This window comes from Diabrotica undecimpunctata, chromosome 8, assembly GCF_040954645.1.
Source record: "Diabrotica undecimpunctata isolate CICGRU chromosome 8, icDiaUnde3, whole genome shotgun sequence".
In the NCBI taxonomy this organism is placed as follows: domain Eukaryota; kingdom Metazoa; phylum Arthropoda; class Insecta; order Coleoptera; family Chrysomelidae; genus Diabrotica; species Diabrotica undecimpunctata.
The window spans coordinates 95,242,780-95,257,832 of record NC_092810.1 but is presented as its reverse complement, the minus strand read 5'-3'; the positions used below and the strand labels follow the sequence as shown (position 1 = coordinate 95,257,832).

The window sequence follows — 15,053 nt, the reverse complement described above, 5'->3', positions numbered from 1 at the left end:
TGAGTTTCTTGCATTAAACGAGAACCTGTATATGTAGGCAGTGGTGCGTAATAATTTAGAGTAAGAGGAAAACCTTGAAAATAGATTATTGATAAATTCATCTTGCGTTGAGATTTTTGAACTGATTATAAGGGATGATACCTTTTCGTCCGGTAATAATACTTGGGTAGAGTTCGGGTTAAATGTCGTTAGGTTTAAGTCCGTTTTAAGTAGAAATTCAGGGCCGTTCCACCACATCCGGGAATTTAGAAATTCAGTAGCGGTCAAGCCGCGAGATAGACAATCTGCTGCATTTTCATGAGAACGAACGTGTCTCCAAGAAAAATTTGATGTTAGGTCTTGAATTTGAGTTACTCTATTTGCTACATAAGTGTTCCAGCGCGAGGCAGAAGAGTTTATCCAACATAACGCGATTTGTGAATCTGTCCACAAATTAATGGAGGAGAAGTGCAAGCGATTTGCAAAGGTGGAATTTATTTTTTTAGTTAACCTTGACAGTAGTAACATGGCTGATAGCTCCAATCTAGGAATGGATACCGTTTTTAAGGGAGCTAGACGAGATTTGGATGCGATTAGAGTACAACTGATAGTATCATCAGCGTAAATTGTGCGAAAATATAAAACAGCGGCCTGAGCCTTACTTGAGGCATCGGCAAATCCGTGTATTTCAATTTTAGAGATTTGCCTGCTGTTAAAAAGATTACGGGGTACTTTAAGAGACTCCAGGAGAGTGAGATCGTTAATAAATCTTTTCCATTCTTTAGCAAGAGTTTCAGGGAGTGGATCGTCCCAATTTAATTTATTGAGCCAAAGTTTTTGAATAAATACCTTTCCAGTGACAGTGAATGATCCCAAGAGACCTATGGGGTCAAATATTTTGGCGAGTGCTGAGAGGGCGTTTCTTTTTGTGAAGCTATTATCAGCAGCGGGAGGACTTGGAATTGAAATCGTAAAATAGTCATCTAAGGGGTGCCACGAGAGACCTAAGACCTTATTGGTATTTAAGTTGTTTGAGGTTATTTCATAATTAGACTGAGATGACCGAATATATTTGGCAGAAAATTCAGCCGAGTTAGAAACCCATTTGTGAAGAGTGATACTGTGACCGTTTAAGATGGAATTTAATTCATGATATGCAGCTTCTAATTCGGCTAGAGTGTTGGTTCCGTATAAAATATCATCGACATATGTCTGATTTAACAGTGCATCAGAACCAAGGGGGTATTTTGTGGTATTTAAAGTAGCTATCTCTTTTAAACAGCGAGTGGCTAGAAAACTGGAGCACGTTACGCCATAGGTTACAGACGTTAGCTCAATACACTTTAAGGGTTCGTGTGGGCTATCTCTCCAAAGGATGTTTTGTAAAAAAGTCTGATTGGGATTGACATTAATTTGCCGATACATCTTTTCGATGTCGGCGATGAAAACAAATTTAAATTGCCGAAACCGACAGAGGATATCAAAGAGATCTGGCTGTGTTTGAAAGCCGGTAAGAAGTATCTGGTTTAAAGAGTATCCAGAAGTGGTTTTTGCACTTCCGTCGAACACTACGCGCAATTTGGTGGTTGCTGAATCCTTTAATACGCAGTGATGGGGTAGAAAATATTTGTTTTCATCTAGCGAGTTGTGGTATGTAAGAGGAACATATTTACCGTGATTAAGGGAGATGTATTGATCTATAAAATGTTTGTATGCATTATATAAATTGGAGTCATTTTTAAATCTCTTTTCAAGTGATTCGAAACGTTTTTTTGCAATTTGGAATGATTCACCAAGCTTGAGGTGCTCAGATGGAGATTTTTGAGGTAGATTTACTTGAAATCGACCATTTTCGAGAATTTTGAGGTGATTAATGAAATTTGATTCGGCTAATTGGTCATCGGGGGACAATATTTTTTCGCCGGGGCAATCTTCAGTTTCCCAAAATTTAGAAACAAGGGCTTCAAGGTTTGAGTCTGAAGAGTGGGTATTTTGAGTTTGCACGAATAGAGAGACATCATTTTTAGACTGAGCGTAGTTTGGAACATTGCCAGCGATTACCCAGCCAAAAATTGTATTGAAAAGGGTAGGGAGATTATGTCCTAACTTTACGAGACCTGGTTGAAGAATGTCATAATAATAATCTGCTCCTATCAAAAGGTCAATATTTGATTTTTGATAAAAATGCTTGTCAGCAAGAGTGAAACCCTTGGGTATATTGAGCTTATTGGGTTGAATATGAAATTGAGGTAACTGACAAGTTATTTTTGGGATAACTGCACAATTCAAGTTAAGATGCTGAGATTTTAAATTAGGAGAATGAACATTAATATTTGCCATTAAGTTCGAGGTGAAAGAGCCTTGTGAAATGCCAGAAATTTGTAATTCCCTGTGATAAATTTTGCAATTGATTTTACTTAGCAACTCTTGAGAACAGAACGTTTTTTGGCTTCCAGAGTCTAGGACTGCCTTAATTAGTAAGGGCCTTCCTGATTTGTCGATCAAATTAACTTGAACAGTGGATAAGAGAACTGAAGAGTATGTAAAGGACTTATTTGTAGCACTCAAAGCAACGCTGGAGTCGTTTCCATTGTCTGGAAAATTGTTAGAAGTAGAAGGTTGGACATTATTAGTCCGAAGCGGTTCCGTGGAGTGCGTGGTATTTTTATGTTGATATGGGAGACTAGGAGAATTGGTGTTTTGTGAGGTTGTTGGACTGGCATCATTTGTTTGACGAAAAGAGTTATGTTTAGTTCTATTATCATACGAAGGGTTTTGTGTTGAATGGTTAAATCGTGAATGATTTCCATTTATGTTAGAACGATAATTTTCGGAATGCGGAGAATGGGAAGAGCCAGAATAATTGGTATTTTGCGCATAGGAGTTTTGATGCAGTAGAGTGTGGTGTTTTTTGGAACAGATTGAGCAAGTTCGTAAAGGACAATCAGCATGGGTGTGTTTTGTACCCAAACAGTTAGAACACATGTGATTAGCCTTAAGAAAGTTATATTTTTCAGAGTGTGGCAGAGAGGAAAATTTTCTGCATGTATATATTTTGTGAGCTGAATCATTGCAGTAATTACATTTAATATAAACGCGAGATGGGAGTGTAGCAGAGGCGTTGAGGTGGAGAGAGGTAGCATTATATTTGCCGTGTGATTTTTCTCTTTTTGAGTCAGAGGTATATATTAGGTCTGCGAGAATGTTGCACCGTTCATTCAATATTTCAAAAAGTTCGACAATCGAGGGAGTGTTGTCGCGATCCCTTTTTTCGCCATAATACCGTTTAGTGGCAAAATCAAGTTTCCTAATTATAATATTTATTAAGAGATAATCCCACGATTCGATCGGAACATGCAGAATTTTTAAGGAGTCAATATGTCTTTTCAAATCATTTACGAATTCATTTAATGAATGATAATTGCTCTTTGAAAGTGTAGGGAAATCTATTATAGCGTTAATATGCGAATTTATTATCGCGAGATTATTATCATATTTTTTTTCTAAAATAGTTATTGCGAGATCAAAATTTTCGTGAGTAACTTCAAGTGAGTCAATTAAAGTTAAGGGTTCACCTTTAAGAGAAGATTTTAAATATATTAATTTTTGTGCTTTTGTGATACTATTGTTATCCTTTATTAGAGAAGAAAATAATTGGTAAAAAGAGAGCCATTTACTGTATTCACCATTGAAATTGGGGACGGAAATGGGTGGTAACCTTACATTTGAATTACTAGCGGGTTCCTGTGATTGAGAATGTGATGGGGAAGAAGATGAGTTACTGAGCGTTAATTGAGATAATTTTCCGTCAATTCGTGACATAGCAGAGAAGTATTTATCCTCGATTTCTTCCCTATTTTCGGTATGCAAGTCGACCGCATCAATAGATTCTATTTTATTGCAAATATCATTGTAATTATTAAAGGTATTAACTAAATGTGCTTTTCGGTGATCTAATTCAAAGGTGTTAGTTTGAATATCAAAGGAGTTATTGATCCAATTTAAAATTCTAGTGATTGTAGACTTGCATGTGCCACGCTCTCTTTTCAATAGATCCATGTCAATTAGTATAAATTAAAATATGTGATAATAAAACGAAAACAAAACTGAGACAACACCAGTGTACAGTGTAGAGATAGAAAGATATGTTTGTTATTAAAAAGAAAAAAGATCGTGGCTGAAAATTGAAATTGTACTATACTATAAAAAATGTGTAAAAATTCAAATTCAAAATTATATAAATGTGTAAAAAAAATCGTGAAATATCTGTAAATGAATGCGATAAGTAATTTTTAATTAGTCATAAATATAGTAGGATACGACTTTGATAAACACATTCAAAATTGCGTATTATGCGTAAATTATAGTAAGTAAGAAAGTATTACTTAAAACGAGAACGAGTATAAAAATTATAGTGAGTGATAATATATAAAATACAAATAAACACTGTGAGAATTGTTTATAGAAATTGTATCGAGTTAGAGTCACTGAGTAACGCGAAAATAAATAAAGTTTATAAGTCCACCGTTGTTGTAAACGGTGTTACCTGTTGGAGAGGGTCGTTTTGAAGACGACTCACGGGTTTGGAGCAGCGTCTTCGTAAATCTCGATGTGGGTGATGGAGTCAGAACTCTTTAACTGGAAATCCTTGCTTCTGTAGTGTTGTAGAGGACGTTTGCTGTCCCACCAGGGGTACCAAATTATGTGTGGAGATGTGATGTTTCGTCCAAACATAAGAAAGGGAACCAAGCGTTTTGTTGGTTTCGTATTAAGACGTCGATTCTAAATAATCTCAGTCGAAGTAAGGATGATTTCCGGTAATAAAGAAAGTATTGAATCTGCTACCAGTCAATTTTATTGATCACAACTATTCTAACAAATGCGATTTTATATAATAATTATCATTGAAAGCCGACCATAAATGCTTCTTGCTATGTCGTTGATCGCGAACAGATGTGAATATATCCCGTTTAAGATTCTAAGTACACTATTTCCGCGTGAAAATCAAAGAGAGAAACATTTTTATATTATCGAACCACTACGACTGAAGGCCGATACTTGAATATGTTTTTGTTTTACTGCATCGTCGCCAAAACATCAAGTCAGGGACCACAACCCGTTAAATCACCGGTTTAACAACTCCTAGAACTTGTTTAATACAATGTACGACTTAACGTTCAGGTAGTCTCTGAGAGAAAAAGGTTTTATTTTTTGAACAAAGAATAGATTTTTAATTCCACTAAACATTCGGAGAACTGATATAAAGAGAATTGACAAACTGACTTTCCTGTAAATTACCTTACTTTGTAAATAAATACTTTTATGTTAAAGAGATTTGAACACAATCAATATACAAACAGCAACTTTTTACCAGCAAATTTTATAACTTGGTGGCACCATAATAAATTTCTAATCACAATGTAGTAGCATACAAAATCCAAGACAGGAATGAAAATTTTAATTTAAGAATGAATTGTATTGTGTAAAAAAACAAAGTTTTAATATTTTATGTTTTATTTCATTGATTATATTTATTTATTATTGAATATACCGAAGAATGCAACACTTTGTATATGGTTATTTATTTGGATAAAAAATATTCTTTGTAAGTCTTATTCAAAAATATATATGTGATAAAGTTTTTACCTCGATATATTTTCTTTAACTGAATTTTTTTTTCTTTTTTTTTTTCGCAAAAACAAAAAAGATAGGAAATTTTATTTCTGCGTATTTAACTTTAGTTGATTTGTAATTTTAAGTCATTTTGTGTTGTTTTCGATTTACCCAAAAAATTTAAAATGCCAAGAGTTTGCGATCATCGGCAATTACCTCATTTAAGCGATTTCGAAAAAAAAGTGTTTTGTAGGTATAAAAAAGGCCGGTTTTGGTTTATGGGAAATTTCACGAAGAGTTAAAGCTAATTTGTCAATGGTGTTAAGAGTTTAAAGGAGGTGGTCCAATGATGACACTTATCAGTGTCGTGTGATGCATGGACGCCCTAGAATATTGCAAGAATATTATTTATGCCATCTTATTCTTCTTGCTCCAAGAAATAGACGGGACAGTTTATATCAAGTAAGAGATGATTGAGTTGCAGCTGAAGGAAAGGTAGAGTCAAAAAGTTAATCAAAGATTACTTGGAATGGGACTAAGAGCTTACCGTCTTGAATGACCAATGGAATTTTGTCGGCTTCAGTGAAGAGTATAGGTTTTGTTTCTATGACTCTGATGAGCGCATAAGGGTAAGACATCATGGTGAGAGATGAAATATAGACTTGGCTGTTAAACGTCATACAGCAAGACAGACAACCAAGCATTAGGGTATGGGATGCCATATATTTGGAAAGCAGATCACCTCTAGTTCATATAAGCATTACTCTGACAGTTTGTCAATATATTGGTAAAGTACTGCAACCGGTTTTACATCCCTACCTACAAACCATTCCAAATGCAATCTTTCAACAGGATAAGACAAAAACTCATATTGCTAGTGAAACTATGGAGTTCATACAACAACCTGGTAAGGCCATTTTTGAAATGGCCATTACGATCAGCTGATTTATCACCCATCGAACATATGTGGGATTGGGCAGTTCGAAACCTAAATTGATTGCTACGTTCTCCAGCAAACTTAAATGACCTGTGGTATGCCGTGAGAAGAATCTGGATGAGTATTCCGCAATACGATATCGCACTTAATTCGGTCAATATCCCATAGAGTAACTTAGTGTATAAAAAATCAAGGAGGAGCCACTTATTATTAATTTTTTGATGAAAATAGCGTTGCAAATTTATTTATCATCATCAGTTGGCGCTACAGCCCTTCGTGAGCCTTGGCCTGCTTCAAAACATTCTTCCATCCTTCCCTATCGAGTGTCTGTCTTCTCCAGCCCCTCACTCCAATCTCCCTCAGATCTTCCTGTACATCGTCCTCAAATTTATTTATAATGTTATCAAATAATAAGAATATTATAGTGTATACTTCCATAAATAATTATATAAAAAATATTTGTCCTTCTAGATGTTGCATTTTTTGGCCATTTTCCAATATAAAATGTATACCTATTGTAATATAATATATTATATATGTAATTTACATAGCGTAAATATAATATGATAAGTAAAAGTAAGTAATAATTTAAGTAAAAATGTTAATTAAATGGGTTTATCATTATCACTGGCTTAACACTTTTTGGGTTTTGGTCTATTCTAGAATTCTTCACCATTCTGATGTGTTTCGTGCTTTGTTTTCCAATTTTTTTATTTTTAAGGTTGTTATATCATTTTGTATTTGTTGTACGTATCTCAGTTTTGGTCTTCCTCTTGTCCGTTTTCCTATTGGTACAGGTTGCAGTATATAAACTAGATTTGGCGTTATGTTGGCCAATATTTTTTATGAAGCCTATTGAGGAAAATTCGTTTATATATACGTGTATTGCTCGTACGCGGCTTCTCTCATTCGACACAATATGGTTTAGCGATGGCACGAGTCTTTCTGCTGCCACCGATCTTTCGACCAACGACATGTATTTTTTTGGCTATACGAGCCAAACCTGGCATACAGGTTCTGCTCTGCTCCCAGGATACAAATGGGTCATTTCATCTCGAATGGTCGCTGCAGATAAAGAGTGAGTTTGTTTGGAAAAGAACTTTGAATCTGTGTTTTCAGGAAACCTGAACTGGAACCACTGTTCATCAACTCCAGGTCATGTGAAGGCCAAAAAGAGTTCGATTTTGAACACTTTGGCTTCTTAAGTCTGGAAATAGCAGAAACGAGAACGATTTTCAATTTCGGCAAGCCTTCTGAGCCTAAATGGAATGTGCCTTTGCCCGCTATTAACGGATTTATGAACACATAATTTTTTTATCCTTGGGTCCGTGAGCGTAGCATGGCACAACAATAGGTTTTGTAAGAGCTTGGTGCCTCTCTCCCAAAGACTTGTAACAAGTTTTTGACATAGTCTTTGAGCTGCAGTATGTTTTTGGGGAGAGGTTTTTTAAATACCTTTCAATAATGAACAAAAGAGGGAACCGATTACAAGGCTAGCAGTATTGAACTAGAAACTCAAGATCTACTTTGACATTACAATTTCATTGATTAATTCTATTTTTGCACCAGAAATTATTCTCCTTGCTTTTATAATTGAGGAATCTGAAAACATTGCAGCGGTGGAATTTCATCTAGTTGGTAGGGATTGTAGAAAAATATTCATATTACCCTCTGCCTTGCTCTCCTGTTCCTGCTCCAACCTTAATTGTTAATGTCTAGCAAAAGTGAATATGATCTTAACTTGGGTAATTAATTTTTTTAACGCAGTTTACATTCACTTAGCCATATGTAAAAACTAAATTTATACAGTCAAAGATAAATTGAAAACTATTACAGTATATGCCACCACAAAGCGAAGTCAGACAGAGTCACTCGTTAATCCCACTTCTCTTTAATATAATAATGGATGAAATAATACAAGCAATACGTAAAGGTCATTGTTACAGAATGGGGAACAAAGAAATCCAAATATTATGTAATGCAGACGACGCCACATTAATTGCCAAGACAGAAGACAAGCTCCAAAGATTCACACACATCTTTAATACAACAGCCAAGAAATACAATATGATAATATCAACAGAAAAAACAAAGTGTATGACAACATCGAAATACCCACTTCTTCTTCTTCTTTTTCTTCTTCTTAGCCTTCTGTCGTCCATGTTTGGACATAGGCCTCTCCCAACTCCTTCCATCGGTCTCTATCCTGAGCAACAATTTTCCAATTTGTTCCGGCTATTCTTTTAATGTCATCAACCCATCTCATCTGTGGTCTTTCTCTTGGTCGTTTACTTTCGTAAGGTCTCCAATGTTGTATTGTAGTATTCCAACGTTGGTGTTTTTGTCTAGCAGTGTGGACCGCGAAGTTCCATTTAAGTTTGGCAATTTTTGTTGCTATGTCCTCAACTTTTGTTTTGGACCTTACCCAGTCGTTCCTCTTTTTATCTGAGAGTCGTATAGCTAACATTGCTGTTTCTATTGTTCTTTCTGTTGTGGCTAGTTTATTCATGTTTCAAATATCCAACTAAGTTTTCCAAATCCTGTCCATGCTAGTTTTGCTCTTCTAGTAATTTGCGCACTTTGGTTCTCTTTGTCAAGTCTCAGGGTTTGGCCTAGGTAGATATATTCCTGGATTTGTTCTATCTCACTGCCATTTATAGTTATACGTCTGGAGTCATCTGTGTTTGTCATTATTTTTGTTTTTTTCATATTCATTTTTAGGCCGACGTATTGTGAGCTGGCTGCTAGTTCCTCCATAATAATTTGCAGTTCCTCGAATGTGCTTGCTATAATCACTATGTCGTCAGCGAATCTGAGGTGGTTGAACTTGTTGCGATTAACGTTAATGCCATAGGTTGACCAATTTGTAGTTTTGACGACGTCTTTTACGGCTAGGATAAAAAGTTTTGGCGATATTACGTCTTCTGGTCTCACTTTTCTTTTAATGGGGATGGGATTTGTATTTTCGTCTAGTTGTACTATCATAGTTGCATTATATATATATATATATATATATATATATATATATATATATATATATATATATATATATAAAGTATTATGTATTAGTTGCCTATATCTCGAATCTATTCTACAATTATTAATAGCTTGTTCTATGACCCACATCTCGATACTATCAAATGCCTTTTCATAGTTGACAAAGACAAGAAATACTGGTAGTTGGTATTCATTTGCCTTCTCTATCAATGTTCTTATTGTCAGCAGATGGTCTGATGTACTATATCCTTTGCGGAAGCCAGCCTGTTAAACCGGTTGGTAATTGTCCATTTTGTAGGTTAACTGGTTGTTAATAATTCTCATAAATAGTTTGTATACTTGACTGAGCAACGAGATAGGTCTATAATTCTGTAGATTACATTTGTCCCCTTTTTTGTGTAAAAGTATTACTAGACTCTCGTTCCAGTCTTTAGGGATCTTGCTATTGTGGAGACATCTATTAAATTAAATAGCTCTGTTAGTACAGAGAAATACCCACTACGATGTAAAATCAAAATAATAAAGCAGGAAGCAAGGTTTAGGTATCTGGGAATAGATATAACTAGTGACGGAGATGTTGAAGAATAAGTACGACAACAAAGCTTAAAATCGAGTAAGGTGGCGGGATCTCTTAATTACACAATCTGGAAGAATAAACACCTAAGACAAGACACAAAAACAAGAATTTATAAGGCAGCAATTAGACCTATATTAACATAAACGGAGAAAACAAGACCTGACACATCTAAAACGAGACGACTACTAGAAACTACATAGATATGAAAATACTTCGCCGAATATCAGGGAAAATTCTGTTGGTTTGGAAGAGATGCAAAAACATACGAAGAGCATGCAATATAGAAGACATAAATGGATGGGTGAAAAAACGGAAACTGGAGTGGAACGAACACGTAAGTAGAATGGCAGAGGATAGTACGAATTACACGAGATAAGTCACCAAATGGACAAAGAAATATTGGCAGACCAAGAAAAAAATGGTGCGATAATTTAAACAATTTAAGAGGCTAATATTGAAGAATAAACAGTCTTTAAAGCCTACATACAAGAAGGAAGAAGAAGAAATAATAAAAATTGCTTTAAACTGTCAGACTATCACAGTATGTTACACAGATTAACAGAAATTCCGATGTCAAAGTACAACTCTGAGACAGAATTAAATATCATTAAACAAATAACAGTAAACAATGGATCCAACGAACAAACGATTAATAAAATTTTAAATCAAAAACTACACAAGAAAGCCCTGAAATTAGTATATCCACCACCAGAGAAAAAACCCAGTACCTTATGCCCGATTACATATAAAGGCAAAATATCATCAAAAATAGCCAAACACATAAAAAATAAAGCAATAACACAAGAATAAACAACAATTTAGGCAAATATAGTAAAAACAACAAGAGCCAAAATAAAAAGCACTTACACAGTGGTGTATACAAACTTAAATGTGGCGACTGCCCAAAAGTTTACATCAGTCAAACTGGTAGAAATTTTAATAAACGAACAGCAGAACATAAAAGGGCTTTAAATAATATAAAAAGAGATTCTACATACGCACTTTACCTTCTAGATCATAATCATTCTTTTAATGACGAATTTTATTAAATTCTTCATATTTAAAATAAAGGCCTTAAGTCAAAGCAATTTGAAGCAAACAGTTTTCTCCTACTCAACCTATTTCATTTAAGACTATAAAGTGTAAACGCATACCTAAAATAGATCACTTGAGAAAGTCACTCTGTCGAAACAGTTGCAGTGCTAAGATTTTATAATAAATTTTGTGGAAGTTTTCAAAACAAAGTTTACAGTGTTTTATCGTTAAATAAAAATTGCATTTAAATCACTTGTGAGATGGGGAAGGGGGATCCGTAAGTTGGAACTAGTCAACTGGGATCATAAATAGAAATCAGCCATCAGTGTTGTCAAATCGGTTTCGTTTTCGGTCAGTTTTTCTTTAAATGAATTAGTTTTTCCAGAGGTAACTTATGCGGTTTTTCAACGTTTATTACTTTAGAAAGAAAAAACCGGTTATAACCGAGACAAAAAAAAACATAAAAACCGAGTATTGTGGAGGAAAAACCGGTTTAAGTTATAACCGGTAGGTGTTTCCCGCCCCTACTTCGTAGGAATCATTAATTTATCAGAAATATAAAGTAAAAATAGAGAACACATGCTTTATTTTAATAAATTGACATGCAAGTTACCTCTTTAAGATAGTTGTCAAAGTCGACATAAAATGTGAAAAGAAATATTTTCTTACTTTTTTTGACTTTTGATTAGCGTCCAACTCTTACACTGTCCAACATGTTACTGATTTTCCGGAAGTGGTCAGTATTGAAGGGATTATTGACTGTACTATACCAACGATATAATGAGTAAAGCATTGTAAATGTTACCCTTATGCTTAGCAAAGTTGGTAACGATAAAAAGCTAGACCTACAATGGATTTTATTTACTAACTAAATTTGAATCTACTTTTTTAGATGGCCACTGATAATACCTACACTGCTCCGGTAGTTGGAACTGCTAAGCTTCATGCAAAAACCCAAACTGAACCTGTTTATTTATATCTTATGAGTCTAGATGCCGGACTAAATTTCCTTAAACGTGCCAATGGTTTCAGTAATATACCAGGTAACAAAAAATATATCAATAGCTGTTTTTTGTATTTTTACGACACAGAATGTAATGAAGCAAACAAATTTTAAAAGTTAGTAAACATATCTTCTAGAATATGATTAGATCTAGATTTTTATTGTGTCAGCTATTTATTAATAATAGTAGAATTTTGATGGAGTTAGCTTTTAATACTAAGGGTCTTAAACCTTCTGCTGTATCTCTCATTTCGATCGCCACGTGTTTTGATCTTTCCAGCAATCTTCATTGATTCATCTTGGTCGTCTCTGCTTTTGATGAGTCTCATGTGCACATACCATATAATAATTGTCTTATCTTTATTTTTTCATTTGTCCTATGTATTCAATTCGTACGTCGTCTAATTTTATTATTTATTATGTGCTCTAGTTTAGATATTCGACACGCTCTTCCATGAAAATTGATTTCTACTGCATCCTGTTTTTTCTTTGTTTATTTCGTTATCTGACAGCATTTTGATTCATATTTAAATATTTGCTCTACAATTACTTAGTAGATCTTAATTATGTTTTAAAGAAAATTTGATTGGACCAAAGTAAAAAATTCAGTAAACATTATACTCTTTAGTCCCTCTTTAACTATGCGTTGTATATCAGACTTAGATAAACTGTCAGATATAATTCTGGCTAAAAATTTATATTCTGCGCATTGTCTTATTTGTTTTAAATGAAATTCTGGATCTTTGTTTTTCTTTATTCGTAAGTATTCTGTTTTTGGTTACATTCATTTTCATTCATACCATACCTGTTCATGTTTAGCATGATCATATAATACACAGTTGTATTCATCATCACTCATATTTAAGTTTACTTAACATATACCTAATAAACACATTTTTCACAGTTTGCTATTATCACTTGGTCATCAGCGAAGAATAGTGTCGTCGGTGCAATGATTTTCTCCTAAAAAGTGTATCTATGTGGTAACTTCTATTCCAAGGATTTTCAATCGCTATTTCTATTTTTAGGAGTGACTACAATATTATTACATTATTCTGCTGTTCCGGTAATCTCTTTCATCGAATATGACTTTTAATACTTATATAACTTAGCCCTCTACTCCTAATTTCAGGAATATCCTCTGTACTGATCCAATCCATGATTTATTACAATGGAAATAGTGGTATTTGTTATATCTTAGTATTTTTAATATAATACTTTGTATCAAGTTTCAACAGTTTTAAGTAATTCTTTTCTATTTGTTACTATTTGACCTCTTGTATTGTCTGCTTTTCAGGTGTTTTTTTTTAGTGTAAGCCATTTTTACTCTTTTAAAATTTTATTCGGCGGTCATATTATTTTGGCGTCAAATATTTATTATGTCTATTCTGCAGTAGAATGGCATCTTATTTTAAGTGTTCCAGTTATTTTTCCATTTATAGTAAGTTCTGATCGGCTAACAAAGTTATTGCGTTTTAAAAAGCAATTTGACTTCTATATTGGACGTCTCTTCTAATCGAAGCAATATTTATACCCTCTGTTTATAATCTGTCTTAACTCCTACGATAGTCAGGGATCTCTGAGATTCCGAAGACTGGAAACTGCTTGTCCTTTTGTTGTTTCTAGTTGCGAATTTGAGGTTTTTTAGCCATACACTTTCCGAACTGGTTAGTGTAGACGCTATCTCATACTAATTATTAGAAACTTATAATACACTGTTGTTTCAGGTGCATGTCACGGTGACGATCTAGGATATTTGTTCCAAATGCCGCTTGAGGCCTTGAATATGCATAGAGGTGAAAAGGAACTAAAAGCAATTAGAAGATTTGTTAAACTATGGACCAATTTTGCTAAATACGGCAATCCAACTCCTCAAGGAAACGATATGAATATAACCTGGAATCCAGTTAATCAAGAAGAAGTAGATTACTTGGATATTGGAGAAGAATTAACGATGAGGAGCAATCCTGAGCCGGAGAGGTTAAAATTTTGGAAGGAAATATTTCAACTAAGCCCATATACGCAATATTACTTGCAATAAAATATATGTCTTAAATTTATAAATATTAAAATTACTTTAATAATACATTTGCCTATTTTTTTATAAAATTTTTTAGCGATTTTTGTATTTTTCCATTGTAGCTACCTGTGTACTGTACCGTACACTTGTACCGAAGACAAGATACTTTTAAGTATTCAACCGTACAATTTTCCAACGAACTAATGACGCTAATGCTTCTATAAGTATCGATATTTTCCTGCCTACTTTTTTGTAAACAAATCTTAAATATGGAGCTTCAATTAAAAATTTATTCAAAATATCCCCTAGCATATCTAACACTATGTCTGGTCCCTGTTTAACTAGTTCAATCGAAATATCTCCAGAACCTGAATATGTACCGTTCTTTATTTAATTCTTTCTTAGTTTAAGTTTTTACTTATTAACTGTACTTCCTCTTCGTTAATAATGTCTAACTCTAATAGTCTTTTAAACTAAAATCTATATCTAAAGTCTATATTTCCTATTTCTTTGGTTTCTTTTCTTATACTTTTGAAAAATGTTTAAACACGCTATATTACTGCCACCAATATTTCTCTACATTATTACATTACCGTTCTCATAGTTCGTTTTTCGTACCATTCATTCTTTTCGTTTCTCTGTTAAGTATTAAGTAGGTTTTTCTGTATGCTGGGAATTTTGTTCTCAAGCAAGTCATATATTCCATTTTATTTTAACTTGCTTTTTTTATCCCATCCGTGATTAATTCGGGGTTTTCTTTTCTGCTTTCTACACTGATATTTTCGTGTCAATTACCTAAAAGCTTTCTTTGCTAGTTGGTGTATGCATTTTGACTAATATTAGTTAGTCTTCTGCTTTTTTTACTTCATCTACAGTTCCCAACTTATTTGCC

The 15,053-nt window shown here is 33.9% G+C and overlaps 1 protein-coding gene across 1 annotated transcript in view; it reads left to right on the top strand.

Annotated features, from left to right (window-relative positions):
• LOC140447779 (juvenile hormone esterase-like) overlaps positions 1 to 14,227 on the top strand; it is a 42,675-nt gene extending 28,448 nt beyond the window's left edge. The window contains exons 5-6 of the mRNA XM_072540637.1: positions 12,031 to 12,181; positions 13,869 to 14,227. Of these exons, the coding sequence (XP_072396738.1) occupies positions 12,031 to 12,181; positions 13,869 to 14,182 (465 nt within the window). The 3' untranslated portion in view covers positions 14,183 to 14,227. The remainder of the gene's footprint in view (positions 1 to 12,030; positions 12,182 to 13,868) is intronic.
• Positions 14,228 to 15,053: the final 826 nt, after the last annotated feature.